General features: G+C 49.0%; 2 protein-coding genes and 1 long non-coding RNA gene across 9 annotated transcripts in view; 2 read left to right on the top strand and 1 right to left on the bottom strand.

Annotated features, from left to right (window-relative positions):
* The window catches only part of LOC147647492 (uncharacterized), a 164,284-nt gene that overhangs the window by 40,980 nt on the left and 108,259 nt on the right, over positions 1-15,045 (bottom strand). The window lies entirely within an intron of this gene.
* PHF23 (PHD finger protein 23) lies at positions 12-10,401 on the top strand. Of its 2 annotated transcripts, none has more exons than XM_086871855.1 (5): positions 12-97; positions 782-813; positions 1,004-1,096; positions 5,429-6,035; positions 8,561-10,401. In XM_086871855.1, the coding sequence occupies exons 1-5, from the start codon at positions 82-84 to the stop codon at positions 8,770-8,772; spliced, it is 960 nt and encodes a 319-aa protein (XP_086727981.1). In that variant the 5' UTR covers positions 12-81; the 3' UTR covers positions 8,773-10,401. The 2 variants fall into 2 exon arrangements, with proteins under 2 accessions (XP_086727981.1, XP_086727982.1); XM_086871856.1 differs by having other exon boundaries at positions 8,165-8,664.
* Positions 10,381-15,045, top strand: part of ACADVL (acyl-CoA dehydrogenase very long chain) — a 40,649-nt gene continuing 35,984 nt past the window's right edge. For 5 of the 6 annotated variants that reach the window (XR_015281523.1, XM_086871802.1, XM_086871796.1 and 2 more), the window contains exon 1: positions 14,794-14,973. Coding sequence is in view for 5 of the 6 variants with exons in the window: in XM_086871802.1 (XP_086727928.1) it covers positions 14,918-14,973 (56 nt within the window). In the remaining variant the exon portion in view is untranslated. Of the gene's footprint in view, positions 10,470-14,630; positions 14,974-15,045 lie in introns of those variants that run through there. The other variant, XM_086871800.1, reaches the window with a different exon arrangement.

The following is a 15,045-nucleotide window of genomic DNA, read 5'->3' as shown; positions in this document are numbered from 1 at the left end:
GCCTGGCGGGGGCGGCGCGGAACGAGGCGGCACCGGACGGAGCGGGCGCGGAACCGGGGGGGGCCCGGCGGGGCCGCGGCCATGGCCGAGCCCGGAGGTACCGGGACAGCGGGGAACGGGCACGGGGGGAGCAGCGAGAGCGGGAGAGTCCCGGGAGCGGCGGGGTCGGAACCGCCAAAGTCGCGGGAGCGGCGGGGTTGGGGGGTCCCGGTAATGAAGGGGGGGGGGGGAACCGGGGAGTGGCGGGAGCGGAGATCTGAGAGCGGCGGTACCGGGGGGGTTCGGAGCGCTCGGAGCGCCGGTACCGAGGCGGCCTTGGAGCCGCTACCGGGGCGAGCTGGAGCCGCTACCGGGGAGAGCTGGAGCCGCTACCGGGGAGAGCTGGAGCCGGTACCGGCGGGGTTTTGGAGCCGCTACCGGCGGGGTTTGGGAGCCGGTACCGGCGGGGTTTAGGAGCCGCTACCGGGGCGAGCTGGAGCCGGTACCGGAGAGGTTTCGGAGCCGGTACCGGTGGGGTTTGGGAGCCGCTACCGGGGGGTTTTACAGCCGGTACCGGGGAGGTTTGCAGCCGGTACCGGGGAGGTTTGGAGCCGGTACCGAACAGGTCTTGCAGCCGGTACCGGACAGGTTTCGGAGCCGCTACCGGGGGGTTTTGGAGCCGCTACCGGCGAGAGCTGGAGGTAGAACCGGAGGGGTTTGGAGCCTCCGGAGCGCCGGTACCGCTGCGGCTCCGGTGCCTCCCGGTACCGGTGTGACCCCCCCGTCCCTTCCCGTTCCACAGAAGCGCTGGGGCCGCTGAAAACCGAACCGCAGGTGAGGGGGGGGCACCGGGAGGGCACCGGGAGGGCACCGGGAGGGGTGCGGGGAACGGGGATTCCCCCTCCGGTCAATCCTTTGACCCTTCCCGGTGTTACCGAGAGGGGTCCCGGGAGTTTTCGGGGGAGATCCCGCTGTTCACGGTGTTCCCCCCCCGCTCCCCCCGCTCGGTTCCCGGTACCGGCAGCCCCCGGAAAAGCGGCGGAGAACGATCGAGGACTTCAATAAGTTCTGCAGCTTCGTGCTGGCCTACGCCGGCTACATCCCGGCGGCCGCCGAGGTAACCGGGGAGGAACCGGGAGGGCACCGGGAGGGATCGCGGGGAGAACGGGAGGGCGCTTAAGGCCTAGCGGAGGGGCCACCGGGAGTTACCGGGAGGTACCGGACGGGCACCGGGAGCTGCCGGGGAGGCACCGGACGAGGTTTGAAAGGAGCGGGATGTTTTTAACGGGGGGGAATCCCCGGTTTTTAACCCCCTCCCCCCCCCCCCGTTCCCCCCGGCCCCGCCGCCGCCCCGGCAGCTCCCGGCGTGCCCCGCGCGGCCCCCGCGTGATTGACAGCGAGCTAAACCCCGCCCCTCCCCCGCGCTCCGCCAATCGCGTGGCGCCCCGCCCTAAACCACGCCCATATGGGGATGGTCCTTGAGGGGGAAGCCCCGCCCACAGGCGGCGGCCAATAGCGGCGCGATTTTCTTGGCCACGCCCCCGCGCGCCGCGTGGGGTGCTGGGAGCTGTAGGCGGCGCTCTGTGTGGGAACTACAATTCCCGGCGGGCCTTGCGGGGCGGCGCCATGTTGGAACCGGGGTTCGTTAAGGGGGGATTTTGGCGGGGGGATTTGGGGGGTCCTGAGGTGAATTTTGGGGTAAATTTGGGGGTCCTGAGGTGAATTTGAAGTTCTTGAGTTGAATTTGGGGGTCCTGAGGTGGATTTGGGTTAAATTCGAGGATTCTGAGGTTAATTCGAGGTTCTTGAGTTGAATTTGGGGTTCTGAGGCGGATTTGGGGTAAATTTGAGGTTCCTGAGGTAAATCTGAGGTTCTTGAGGTAAATTTGAGGTCCTGGGTTGAATTTGAGGTTCTTGAGTTGAATTTTGGGGTCCTGGGTTGAATTTTGGGGTCCTCAGGTGGATTTTGGGGTAAATTTGAGGATCCTGAGGTAAATTCGAGGTTCTTGAGTTGAATTTTGGGGTTCTGAGGCGGATTTGGGGTAAATCTGAGGATCCTGAGGTAAATCTGAGGTTCTTGAGGTAAATTTGAGGTCCTGGGTTGAATTTGAGGTTCTTGAGTTGAATTTTGGGGTCCTGAGGCGGAATTTGGGGTCCCGGGTTGAATTTTGGGGTCCTGAGGCGGAATTTGAAGATCCTGAGGTAAATTTGAGGTTCTTGAGTTGAATTTTGGGGTCCTGAGGCAGAATTTGGGGTTCTGGGATGTATTTTGAGATCCTGAGGTGGATTTGGGGTAAATTTAAGGATCCTGAGGTAAATTTGATGTTCTTGAGTTGAATTTTGGGGTTCTGGGTTGAATTTCGGGGTCCTCAGGTGGATTTTGGGGTAAATTTGATGTTCTTGAGTTGAATTTTGGGGTTCTGGGTTGAATTTCGGGGTCCTCAGGTGGATTTTGGGGTAAATTTGAGGTTCTTGAGTTAATTTTGGGGTCCTGAGTTGAATTTTGAGGGGTCCTGAGGTGGATTTTGGGGTTCTGGGTTAAATTTGAGGGTCCTGAGTTGGATTTTGGCTTAAACTCCCCCCTCCCCTCCCCCACCCCCACCCCACATCCCAAATTTTATGGGAATTCCACCATTTTTAAATAGTGGAATTTTATTTTATTTTATTATTTTATTTTACTTTATTTTATTTTATCTTATTTTATTTTAATTTAATTTTATTTTGTTTTAATTTATTTTAATTTATTTTAATATTCAATTATTTATTTAATTATTTTAATTATTTCATTTTCATATTTAATTTATTTTCTTTTATTTAAAATTTTAACCCGAATTTTATTGGAATTCCGCCATTTTAACCCAAATTTCATGGGAATTTCACCATTTTACCCAAATTTTATGGGATTTCCACCATTTTAACCCGAAATTTATGGGATTTCTACCATTTTAACCCAATTTTAATGGGAATTTCACCATTTTAACCCCAATTTTAATGGGAATTTCACCATTTTAACCGGAATTTTATGGGATTTTCACCATTTTACCCCAATTTTATGGGAATTTCACCATTTTAACCCAAATTTTAATGGGATTTCCACCATTTTAACCCAAATTTCATGGGAATTTCACCATTTTACCCCAATTTTAATGGGAATTTCACCATTTTATCCCAAATTTTAATGGGAATTCCACCATTTTAACCTGATTTTTATGGGAATTTCACCATTTTACCCCAATTTTAATGGGATTTCCACCATTTTAACCGGAATTTAATGGGAATTTCACCATTTTATCCCAATTTTAATGGGAATTTCACCATTTAACCCGAATTTTAATGGGATTTCCACCATTTTAACTGGAATTTCATGGGAATTTCACCATTTTAACCGGAATTTTATGGGATTTTCACCATTTTACCCCAATTTTAATGGTAATTCCACCATTTTAACTGGAATTTGATGGGAATTTCACCATTTTAACCCGATTTTTATGGGAATTTCACCATTTCAACCCAAATTTTCTGGGATTTCCACCAAATTTCGGGGCCCCTGAGCCATTTTTTCCCTTTGCAGGAGCCTCCCTGGGCCTCCAGCGGTCCCAGCAGTTCCCGAATTTCATGGGAATTTCACCATTTTAACCCAAATTTCATGGGAATTTCACCATTTTAACCCAAATTTGATGGGAATTTCACCATTTTAACCGGAATTTTAATGGGAATTTCACCATTTTATCCCAAATTTAATGGGAATTTCACCATTTTAACCCAAATTTTAATGGGATTTCCACCATTTTAACCCGAATTTTATTGGAATTTCACCATTTTAACCCAAATTTTTATGGGATTTCCACCATTTTAACCCAAAATTCATGGGAATTTCACCATTTTAACTGGAATTTTATGGGAATTTCACCATTTTACCCCAATTTTAATGGGATTTCCACCATTTTAACCCAATTTTAATGGGATTTCCACCATTTTAACTATAATTTAATGGGAATTCCACCATTTTACCCCAATTTTAATGGGATTTCCACCATTTTAACCCAATTTTAATGGGAATTTCACCATTTTACCCCAATTTTAATGGGATTTCCACCATTTTACCCCAATTTTAATGGGAATTTCACCATTTTAACTGGAATTTTATTGGATTTCCACCATTTTACCCCAATTTTAATGGGACTTTCACCATTTTACCCCAATTTTAATGGGAATTTCACCATTTTACCCCAATTTTAATGGGATTTCCACCATTTTAACCCAAATTTTAATGGGAATTTCACCATTTTAACCCGAATTTTAATGGGATTTCCACCATTTTAACCCAATTTTAATGGGAATTTCACCATTTTAACCCAAATTTTAATGGGATTTCCACCATTTTAACCCAATTTTAATGGGATTTCCACCATTTTACCCCAATTTTAATGGGAATTTCACCATTTCAACCCAATTTTGATGGGAATTGGATTGAATTTCATGGCCCCTGAGCCATTTTTTCCCTTTGCAGGAGCCTCCCTGGGCCTCCAGCGGTCCCAGCAGTTCCCGAATTTCATGGGAATTTCACCATTTCAACCCAAATTTAATGGGAATTTCACCATTTTAACCCAAATTTGATGGGAATTGGATTGAATTTCGGGGCCCCTGAGCCATTTTTTCCCTTTGCAGGAGCCTCCCTGGGCCTCCAGCGGTCCCAGCAGTTCCCGAATTTCATGGGAATTTCACCATTTTACCCCAAATTTAATGGGAATTTCACCATTTTAACCCAAATTTGATGGGAATTTCACCATTTTAACCGGAATTTTAATGGGAATTTCACCATTTTATCCCAAATTTAATGGGAATTTCACCATTTTAACCCAAATTTTAATGGGATTTCCACCATTTTAACCCAATTTTAATGGGATTTCCACCATTTTACCCCAATTTTAATGGGAATTTCACCATTTTAACTGGAATTTCATGGGATTTCCACCATTTTAACCCAAATTTCATGGGAATTCCAGCATTTTAACCCAATTTTAATGGGAATTTCACCATTTTAACCCAATTTTTAATGGGAATTTCACCATTTTAACCCAATTTTAATGGGATTTCCACCATTTTAACTGGAATTTAATGGGAATTCCACCATTTTAACCCAATTTTAATGGGAATTTCACCATCTTAACCCAAATTTTAATGGGAATTTCACCATTTTAACCCAAATTTGATGAGAATTTCACCATTTCAACCCAAATTTCATGGGAATTCCACCATTTTACCCCAATTTTAATGGGATTTCCACCATTTAAACCCAATTTTAATGGGAATTTCACCATTTTAACTGGAATTTCATGGGAATTTCAGCATTTTAACCCGAATTTCATGGGAATTTCACCATTTCAACCCAAATTTTCTGGGATTTCCACCAAATTTCGGGGCCCCTGAGCCATTTTTTCCCTTTGCAGGAGCCTCCCTGGGCCTCCAGCGGTCCCAGCTCTCCCCGTGCCCCCTCGGGCGACGCCTGGGGCTCGGCGCCGGCCGCTCTCCGAACCATCGAAACCTTCGTCCGCAAAGCCAAATCCTCCAAGAAACGCTCCCTGGCGCCCTCGGAATCCAACATCTTGGACAAAATGCGCCTCAAAGACTCCCTCTTCGACCTCCCCTCCCCCCAAAACCCCCCGGGACCACCCCCCCAAAAACGCCGGGAGCGCCGGAGCCGGCGGGGGGAGCCGGGGGTGGGGGGAGGCTCCAGGGGAGGCCGGGAGAGCTGCGGGATTGGGGTGAAAAAGAGCAAAAAAAGGCGCTGGAAAAAAGGGGAGAGGGGGGGGGTTTTGGGGAGGGGGTCCCCGAGCGAGGAGACGGATTCCGAGGAGGAGCCGCCCTCCCCTCCCCCGCCCCCGCCGCCTCCCCCTCCCCTCCCCCAGCAGGGGGGGAAGCTGGGGGCGGTTTTGGGGGGTCCCGGGGGGGTTTTGGGGGGGGGGAAGGAAGGGGGGAGCACGGAGACGAGCAGGGACGGCGACGGCAGCGACAGCGACGGGAGGGTGATGGACGAGGACATCATGGTGGAGTCGGGTGAGTTTGGGGGGGAATCGGGGGAAATTTGGGGGTCCTGGGGAAATTTGGGGGAAATTTGGGGGTTTTGGGGGTCCTGGGAAAAATTTGGGGATTTTGGGGGGAAATTCTGGGATTTTGGGGGTCCTGGAGGGGGTTTGGGGGGAATTCAGGGATTTGGGGGGAAAATTCTGTGATTTTGGGGGAAAATTTGGGGATTTTGGGGGGAAATTCTGGGATTTTGGGGGTCCTGGGGAAAATTTTGGGGGGAAATTTGGATGTATTGGGGGAAAATTTGGGGATTTTGGGGGGGTTGGGGGGAAATTTTGGGATTTTGGGGGGAAATTCGGGGGTTTCAGGGAAATTCGGGGAAAATTTGGGGAGTTTTGGGGGTCCTGGAGGGGGTTTGTGGGGAATTCAGGGATTTGGGGGGAAAATTCTGGGATTTTGGGGGGAAATTCGGGGGTTTTGGGGAGAAAATCAGGAATTTTGGGGGGAAAATCGTGAATTTTGGGGGGAAATTTGGGGGTTTTTGGGGAAATTCGGGGGAAATTTGGGAGTTTTGGGGGTCCTGGGAAAAATTTTGAGGGATTTTGGGGGGAAATTTGGGGGTTTTTGGGGAAATTCAGGGGAAATTTGGGGGTTTTGGGGGTCCTGGAGGGGGTTTGGGGGGAAATTTGGGGATTTTGGGGGGAATTTGGGGAGTTTTGGGGGTCCTGGGGAAAATTTTGAGGGATTTTGGGGGGAAATTTGGGGATTTTGGGGGAAAATTTGGGGATTTTGGGGGGAAATTCTGGGATTTTGGGGGTCCTGGAGGGGGTTTGGGGGGAAATTTGGGGGTTTTGGGGGTCCTGGGGAAAATTTTGAGGGATTTTGGGGGGAAATTCGGGGGTTTTGGGGGGAAAATCAGGAATTTTGGGGGGGTTTTGGGGAAAATTCGGGGGAAATTGGGAGAGTTTTGGGGGAATTCGGGGAAAATTTGGGGGTTTTGGCGGAATTCAGGGGAAATTTGGGGAGTTTTGGGGGTCCTAGAGGGGGTTTGGGGGGAAAATTGAGGTTTTTGGGGAAATTCGGGGGAAATTTGGGGAGTTTTGGGGGTCCTGGGGAAAATTTTGAGGGATTTTGGGGGGAAATTTGGGGATTTTGGGGGGAAAATCAGGAATTTTGGGGGAGTTTTGGGGGAATTCGGGGGAAATTTGGGGGTTTTGGGGGGGAAAATTGGGGGTTTTGGGGGAATTCGGGGGAAATTTGGGGATTTTGGGGGTCCTGGAGGGGGTTTGGGGGGAAATTTGGGGACTTTGGGGGGGTTTGGGGGGAAATTTGGGGACTTTGGGGGAAAATCGGGGAAAATTTGGGGGTTTTGGGGGTCCTGGAGGGGGTTTGGGGAGAAATTTGGGGATTTTGGGGGGGTTGGGGGGAAATTCGGGGGTTTTTGGGGGAATTCGGGGGTTTTGGGGAAATTCGGGGGAAATTTGGGAGTTTTGGGGGTCCTGGGGAAAATTTTGAGGGATTTTGGGGGGAAATTTGGGGGTTTTGGGGGTCCTGGAGGGGGTTTGGGGGAAAATTTAGGGATTTTGGGGGGAAATTTGGGAATTTTGGGGGAGTTTGGGGGGAAATTTGGGGATTTTGGGGGGAAATTTGGGGGTTTTGGGGGGAAAATCAGGAATTTTGGGGGGATTTTGGGGGAAATTCGGGGGAAATTGGGGAATTTTGGGGGTCCTGGAAAAGTTTTGAGGGGGTTTGAGGGGAAATTCAGGGATTTTGGGGATCCTGGGAAGATTCTGGGGGGAAATTTTGGGATTTTTGGGGGAAATTCGGGGATTTTGGGGGGGAATTCTGTGATTTTAGGGGAATTTTGGGGAGAAATTTGGGGATTTTGGGAATCCTCCAAAAGCTTTGAGTGTATTCGAGTGGAAAATCCCAGGATTTTAAAGGATCCTCCAAAACTTTTAATTTCATTTTCCGAACAAATCCCAAAATTTTGGATTCCTCCCACTTCCCACAACCTCCCCACCCCACACCCCCAAAAAACCGCTTTAAACCCCCAATAAAAACTCAAATTTTACCTCAATTTTCCCCATTTTTTTCCCATTTATTCCCAACCCCGCGTCGTTTTTTCGACGTTTTAATTGAATTTTAACATTTTTCAGGCGACGATTCTTGGGATTTAAAATTGAATTTTAACATTTTTCAGGCGACGATTCTTGGGATTTAAAATTGAATTTTAACATTTTTCAGGCGACGATTCTTGGGATTTAAAATTGAATTTTAACATTTTTCAGGCGACGATTCTTGGGATTTAAAATTGAATTTTAACATTTTTCAGGCGACGATTCTTGGGATTTAAAATTGAATTTTAACATTTTTCAGGCGACGATTCTTGGGATTTAAAATTGAATTTTAACATTTTTCAGGCGACGATTCTTGGGATTTAAAATTGAATTTTAACATTTTTCAGGCGACGATTCTTGGGATTTAAAATTGAATTTTAACATTTTTCAGGCGACGATTCTTGGGATTTAAAATTGAATTTTAACATTTTTCAGGCGACGATTCTTGGGATTTAATCACCTGCTACTGCCAAAAACCTTTTGCTGGCCGACCCATGATCGAGTGTAGCCAATGTGGCACCTGGATTCACCTTTCCTGCGCCAAGGTGAAGAAAAACAACGTCCCCGACGTCTTTTATTGCCAAAAATGCCGCGAGGGACCCCGCAGGGCCACCCCCGCCACCCCCAGAACCACGGGGGACCCCTAAAAAAAAAACCCCAATTTGATTTTTGGGGGGTTAAAAACTTTTAATTTGGTTATTTTTTAAAGTTTTGGGGTTTTAATGTTGAGGTTTGGATGTTTTTCTCCCCTTGAAAACGAGATTTTTTTAAGGGGTGGTTGTTAAAAATTGAATTTTTTTTTTGGGGGTTGGAATAATCCTGAAAAGGTTTTTGGGTGGAATTGGGAGGTTTTTAAGGATTGGGAAATAGGCAGAATTTAAGATTTTTAATTTTTTTTTAGAGGGTTTGGAAGATTTTTTTTTTTTGTTTTTGGAATTTTGGGGTTTTGGAACCTCCCCTGGAAATTGGGATGTTTTAAATCACCTAAAAATGAGGTTTTTTTTGGGGGGATTTTCACCTCGAATCGAGAGATTTTGAGGTTTGGAATCCTCTCCACGGAAATTATGAGAGTTTGGGGTTTTTAAAATCCCAAAAAACTGAGATTTTGGGGTTTTCTCCCCTCAAAAAAAGGGGAGTTTTGGGGGTGTTTCACCCTTAAATTGCGAGGTTTTGGGGTTCTGGTTAAATTTTGGGGGAGGTTTTTTGGGGTCCCTCATCTGCAGGACAGGAGGGTTTCGGGGTAGAAGATTTGGGTTTTTCTTACCCCAAATCACGAATTTTTTTGGGGGGTTCTCCACCCTTAAAATGGGAAAATTTGGGTTTTCCCCTCACCCCAAATTAAGATTTGGGGAACCCCCCTTTAAATAGGGGAGGTTTTTTGGGGGGATCCTACCCCGAATGATGAGATTTTGGGGTCCCCCCATCGCCAGGAAAGGAAAGTTTGGGGGGTCCTTCACCCCAGACCAAAAGATTTTGGGGGAATCTCCCTAAAATAGGGAGATTTTTGGGGTGTTCTTTGCCCCAAATCATGAGATTTTGGGGTGTCCCACCCCCCAAAAAAGGAAAAATTCGGGAGCCCCGCGCCCAAAACACAGATTTTTTTAGGGGAAAACTCCCCTAAAAGAGGAGATTTTGGGGTTCTCTACCCCAAAAAAAGAGAATTTTGGGGTTCCCTGCCCCGTGTTAGGAGGTTTTGGGGTCCCGGTTAAAATTTTTTGGGGGGGATCCCACAAAGTTCAAGGAGTTTTGGGGTTTTTTTTAACCCCTTCCCTCTCCCAGGGCACGAAATTTGGGGAGGGAAGGGGGGGTCCTGTACCCCAATTCGTGAAGTTTTGGGGGTGTCTCCTGTAGATTTTTTTGGGGGGGGGGAAAGGGGAATTTGGGGGGGTTTCCCTCAGCCCCAAACTCCGAGGTTTTGGAAACCGAGTTTTTTCACACGTGTGTTATTTTTCTAAACGTGTTTCCCCGCGCCCCAACTTTTTTTGGGGGGGGGGGGGCCTCTCCCAAGGGTTTTTTGGGGGGTGTTTAGAGCATCAAAACGGAGAGGGGGCACCCCAAAAATTCCAAGTTTTTGGGAGGAGTTTAAGGAGGGAATTTGGGGGATTCTCTCCCCTTAAACCTCTCCCCCAGTTGGAATTTTGGGGGTCCCCCCCCCCCTACAACTTTTATTCCCTTCCCCTCTTTGTTTGAAGGATAATATTTTGGATTTTTTGGGGGGGCTGCAGCCCCTTCACCCCAACCCCCCCGTTGTAAATAAACGGCGCCGTTGCTTCGTACCTGCGCGGGGTTGGCGTCTGTCTGTCCGTCTGCTGCACCCCAAAAGCACGAAAGGAGCCCCAAAAACGTGAGGGGAAAAGAAATTGGGGGTTAAAATGTGAGGGGAGAAAATGGGGGGAAGCGTGAGGGGAGAAAAAGAGCGGGAAACGTGAGGGGAGAAAAGAGTGGGAAACGTGAGGGGAGAAATTGGGGGTTAAAATGTGAGGGGAGAAAATGGGGGGAAGCGTGAGGGGAGAAAAGAGCGGGAAACGTGAGGGGAGAAAATGGGGGGAAGCGTGAGGGGGGAAAATGGGGGGAATTGTGAGGGGAGAAAAGAGTGGGAAACATGAGGGGAGAAAAGAGCGGGAAATGTGAGGGGAAAATGGGGGGAATTGTGAGGGGAGAAAGGGCAGGAAACGTGAGGGGAGAAAAGAGCGGGAAACGTGAGGGGAAAATGTGAGGGAGGAAAGCGGGAAACGTGAGGGGAGAAAAAGAGCGGGAAACGTGAGGCGAGAAAATGGGGAAACGAGTGGAAAATGGGGGGAATTGTGAGGGGAGGGAAGGGCAGGAAACGTGAGGGGAGAAAAGAGCGGGAAACGTGAGGGGAGAAATTGGGGGTTAAAATGTGAGGGGAGAAAATGGGGGGAAGCATGAGGGGAGAAAAGAGCGGGAAACGTGAGGGGAGAAAATGGGGGAAAATGTGAGGGGAGAAAAGGGCAGGAAAACGTGAGGGGAGAAAAAGAGCGGGAAGCGTGAGGGGAGGAAAGAGCGGGAAAACGTGAGGGGAGAAAATGGGGGGAAATGTGAGGGGAGAAAATGGGGAAACGAGTGGAAAATGGGGGAAAATGTGAGGGGGGGAAAATGGGGGGAATTGTGAGGGGAGAAAATGGGGAAACGAGTGGAAAATGGGGGAAAATGTGAGGGGAGAAAGGGCAGGAAACGTGAGGGGAGAAAAGAGTGGGAAACGTGAGGGTAGAAACTGGGGGTTAAAATGTGAGGGGAGAAAATGGGGGGAAGCGTGAGGGGAGAAAAGAGTGGGAAACGTGAGGGGAGAAAATGGGGGAAGCGTGAGGGGAGAAAAGAGCGGGAAATGTGAGGGGAGAAAATGGAGAAACGAGAGGAAAATGTGAGGGGAGAAAAGAGCGGGAAACGTGAGGGGAGAAAATGGAGAAACGAGAGGAAAATGTGAGGGGAGAAAAGAGCAGGAAAGGTGAGGGGAAAATGGGGGAAATGTGAGGGGAGAAAAGGGCGGGAAACGTGAGGGGAGAAAATGGGGGGAAACGTGAGGGGAGAAAATGGGGAAACGAGTGGAAAATGGGGGAAAATGTGAGTGGGGAAAATGGGGGGAATTGTGAGGGGAGAAAAGGGCAGGAAACGTGAGGGGAGAAAAGAGCGGGAAACGTGAGGGGAGGAAAGAGCGGGAAACGTGAGGGGAGAAAAGAGCGGGAAACATGAGGGGAGAAAATGGGGGAAAACGTGAGGGGAGAAAATGGGGAAATGAGTGGAAAATGGGGGAAAATGTGAGGGGGGAAAATGGGGGGAATTGTGAGGGGAGAGAAGGGCAGGAAACGTGAGGGGAGAAAATGGAGAAACGAGGGGAAAGTGGGGGAAAATGTGAGGGGAGAAAACAGCAAGAAAGGTGAGGGGAAAATGGGGGAAATGTGAGGGGAGAAAAGGGTGGGAAACGTGAGGGGAGAAAAAGAGCGGGAAACGAGGGGAAAATGGGGGGAAACGTGAGGGAAGAAAATGGGGGGAATTGTGAGGGGAGAAAAGAGCAGGAAACGTGAGGGGAAAATGTGAGGGAGGAAAGCGGGAAATGTGAGGGGAGGAAAGAGCGGGAAACATGAGGGGAAAATGGGGGGAATTGTGAGGGGAGAAAGGGCAGGAAATGTGAGGGGAGAAAAGAGCGGGAAACGTGAGGGGAGAAAATGGAGAGAGGAAAATGTGAGGGGAGAAAAGAGCAGGAAAGGTGAGGGGAAATTGGGGGTTAAAATGTGAGGGGAGAAAAGGGCGGGAAACGTGAGGGGAGAAAAGAGCGGGAAGCGTGAGGGGAGGAAAGAGCGGGAAACATGAGGGGAGAAAATGGGGGGAAACGTCAGGGGAGAAAATGGGGAAATGAGTGGAAAATGGGGGAAAATGTGAGGGGGGAAAATAGGGGGAATTGTGAGGGGAGAAAAGGGCAGGAAACGTGAGGGGAGAAAAGAGTGGGAAACGTGAAGGGAAAAATTGGGGGTTAAAATGTGAGGGGAGAAAATGGGGGGAAGCGTGAGGGGAGAAAAGAGCGGGAAACGTGAGGGGAGAAAATGGAGAAACGAGGGGAAAATGGGGGAAAATGTGAGGGGAGAAAAGAGCAGGAAAGGTGAAGGGAAAATGGGGGAAAATGTGAGGGGAGAAAAGGGCAGGAAAACGTGAGGGGAGAAAATGGGGGAAAACGTGAGGGGAGAAAATGCAGAAATGAGTGGAAAATGGGGGAAAATGTGAGGGGGAAAATGGGGGGAATTGTGAGGGGAGAAAATGGGGGGAAGCGTGAGGTGAGAAAAGAGCGGGAAACGTGAGGGGAGAAAAGAGCGGGAAACGAGGGGAAAATGGGGGAAAATGTGAGGGGAGAAAACAGCAGGAAAGGTGAGGGGAAAATGGGGGAAACGTGAGGGGAGAAAAGGGTGGGAAACGTGAGGGGAGAAAAAGAGCGGGAAGCGTGAGGGGAGAAAAGAGCGGGAAACGTGAGGGGAGGAAAGAGCGGGAAACGAGGGGAGAAAAGCGTGAGAAACATGAAGGGAGAAACGGATGGGAAACGTGAGGATTAAGGTAGGAAATGTGAGGGAGAAAAGAGGGAAATGTGAGGGGGAAAAGGGTGGAGATGTGACGGGACAGGATGGTAGAAATGTGAGAGGAGAAGGTGGGAAACGTGAGGGGAAAATGTGAGGGAGGAAAGCGGGAAACGTGAGTTGAGAAAAGAGCAGGAAACATGAGGGGAAAATGGGGGGAAACATGAGGGGAGAAAATGGGGAAACGAGTGGAAAATGGGGGAAAATGTGAGGGGGGGAAAATGGGGGGAATTGTGAGGGGAGAAAAGGGCAGAAAAGTGGGAATCCTGGGGGGAGAAAATGGGAAAATGTGAGGGGAAAAAAGAGGGGGAAACGTGAGGGGAGAAAAAGGGCGGGAACACATGAAAAGAGCAGGAAATGAGGGGAAAATGGGGGGGAAACGTGAGGGGAGAAAATGTGGAAACAAGGGGAAAATGTGAGGGGAGAAAAGAGCGGGAAAACGTGAGGGGAGAAAAGAGCGGGAAAACGTGAGGGGAGAAAAGAGCGGGAAAACGTGAGGGGAGAAAAAGAGCGGGAAACGTGAGGGGGAGAAAAGCGTGAGAAACATGATGGGAAAAACGGATGGGAAATGTGAGGGATAAGAGGAGATGTGAGGGAGAAAAGAGGGAAATGTGAGGAGGTCAAAGATGTGAGGGGACAAGATGGCAGAAACGTGAGGGGAAAAAGGGTAAGATGTGGGGACAAAGAAATGTGAGGGGGAAATGTGAGTGGTGAACGTGAGGGGGAAAAGGGCAGGAAAAATTGGGAGATGTGAGGGGGAATGGTGGGAAACATTAGGAGAAAATGGTTGGAAAAGTCAGGGCAAAAACCAACAAGAAACGGGTGTGAAGTGGAAAATGTGAGGGGAAAAAAGGGCAAGAAATGTGAGGAGAGAAGGTGGTAGAAATGCGAGGGGAAAAGGTTGGGAAATGTGATGGGGGAAAGATGGCGAAAACGTGAGGGGGAAAGGTGGGAAACGTGAGGCGAAAAAGGGGGGGAAAAGTGAGGGGGAAAGGGTGGAGACATTTTAATAAACCCGTGATTTTATTTAAACTGAAGACCCTAAAAATCACCCATTACTTTGGTGTGGGGGGTGGATCCCCTAAAGCTAAACCCTGAAAACAGCAAATAAAACCAGGTTTCTCTTCAAATTTTAAATCTCTAACACCACCTGCTATTTTGGTTAAATTTTGGGTTAAATTAAACTCTAAAAACGGTGTAGAAACCAGACTTGTTTCTAAATTCGAATACCTAAAAATCACCTAATAGTTTGGGTAGGATGTCTCCCGTAAAACTAAACCTTAAAAACAGCGGGAAAAAGCCGGGATTCTTTTTAAATTTTAACCCCTGAAAATCAGATTTAAATTTAGAAAAAGCGATCCCTAAAATTAAACCTCAGCAAAATGAAAAATAAGGACTTATCTCAATTCAAATTCCTTCGGCAGCGCCTCCGAGCCTTTAAACCCCACCCCTCACGCCAGGCCACGCCCACATCAACCATCACCACGGCAACAACACGGGGGCGTAATATAACCCCGATGTATTAGCATAAATTAGCATATATTAGCATAGGGAATTGGGCGGGTTCACTACGTTTCCCAGCGTGCCCCGCGCGCCGAGGCCACGCCCACGGCCGTGACCTTGTGTGAGGGGAAGGGGGGGGGTGTTGGGGACACCCCGGGGACGCCCCCGGATTTATCGCGACAGCGGCGACAGCGGCGACAGCGGCGACATGGCCGGGCTGGGGCTGGGAGCGGGGCTGCGGCTGCTGCGGCGGATCCCGCCCGGGTGAGGATTTGAGGGGGAGGGAACAGCAAAATTTGGGATTTGGGGAGGGGGAGATTCTCGGAAGGTTCTGGA

Source organism: Cyanistes caeruleus, chromosome 37 (assembly GCF_971803275.1).
Source record: "Cyanistes caeruleus chromosome 37, bCyaCae1.hap1.1, whole genome shotgun sequence".
NCBI classification, from domain to species: domain Eukaryota; kingdom Metazoa; phylum Chordata; class Aves; order Passeriformes; family Paridae; genus Cyanistes; species Cyanistes caeruleus.
This window is presented reverse-complemented; position numbering and strand designations above follow the sequence as displayed.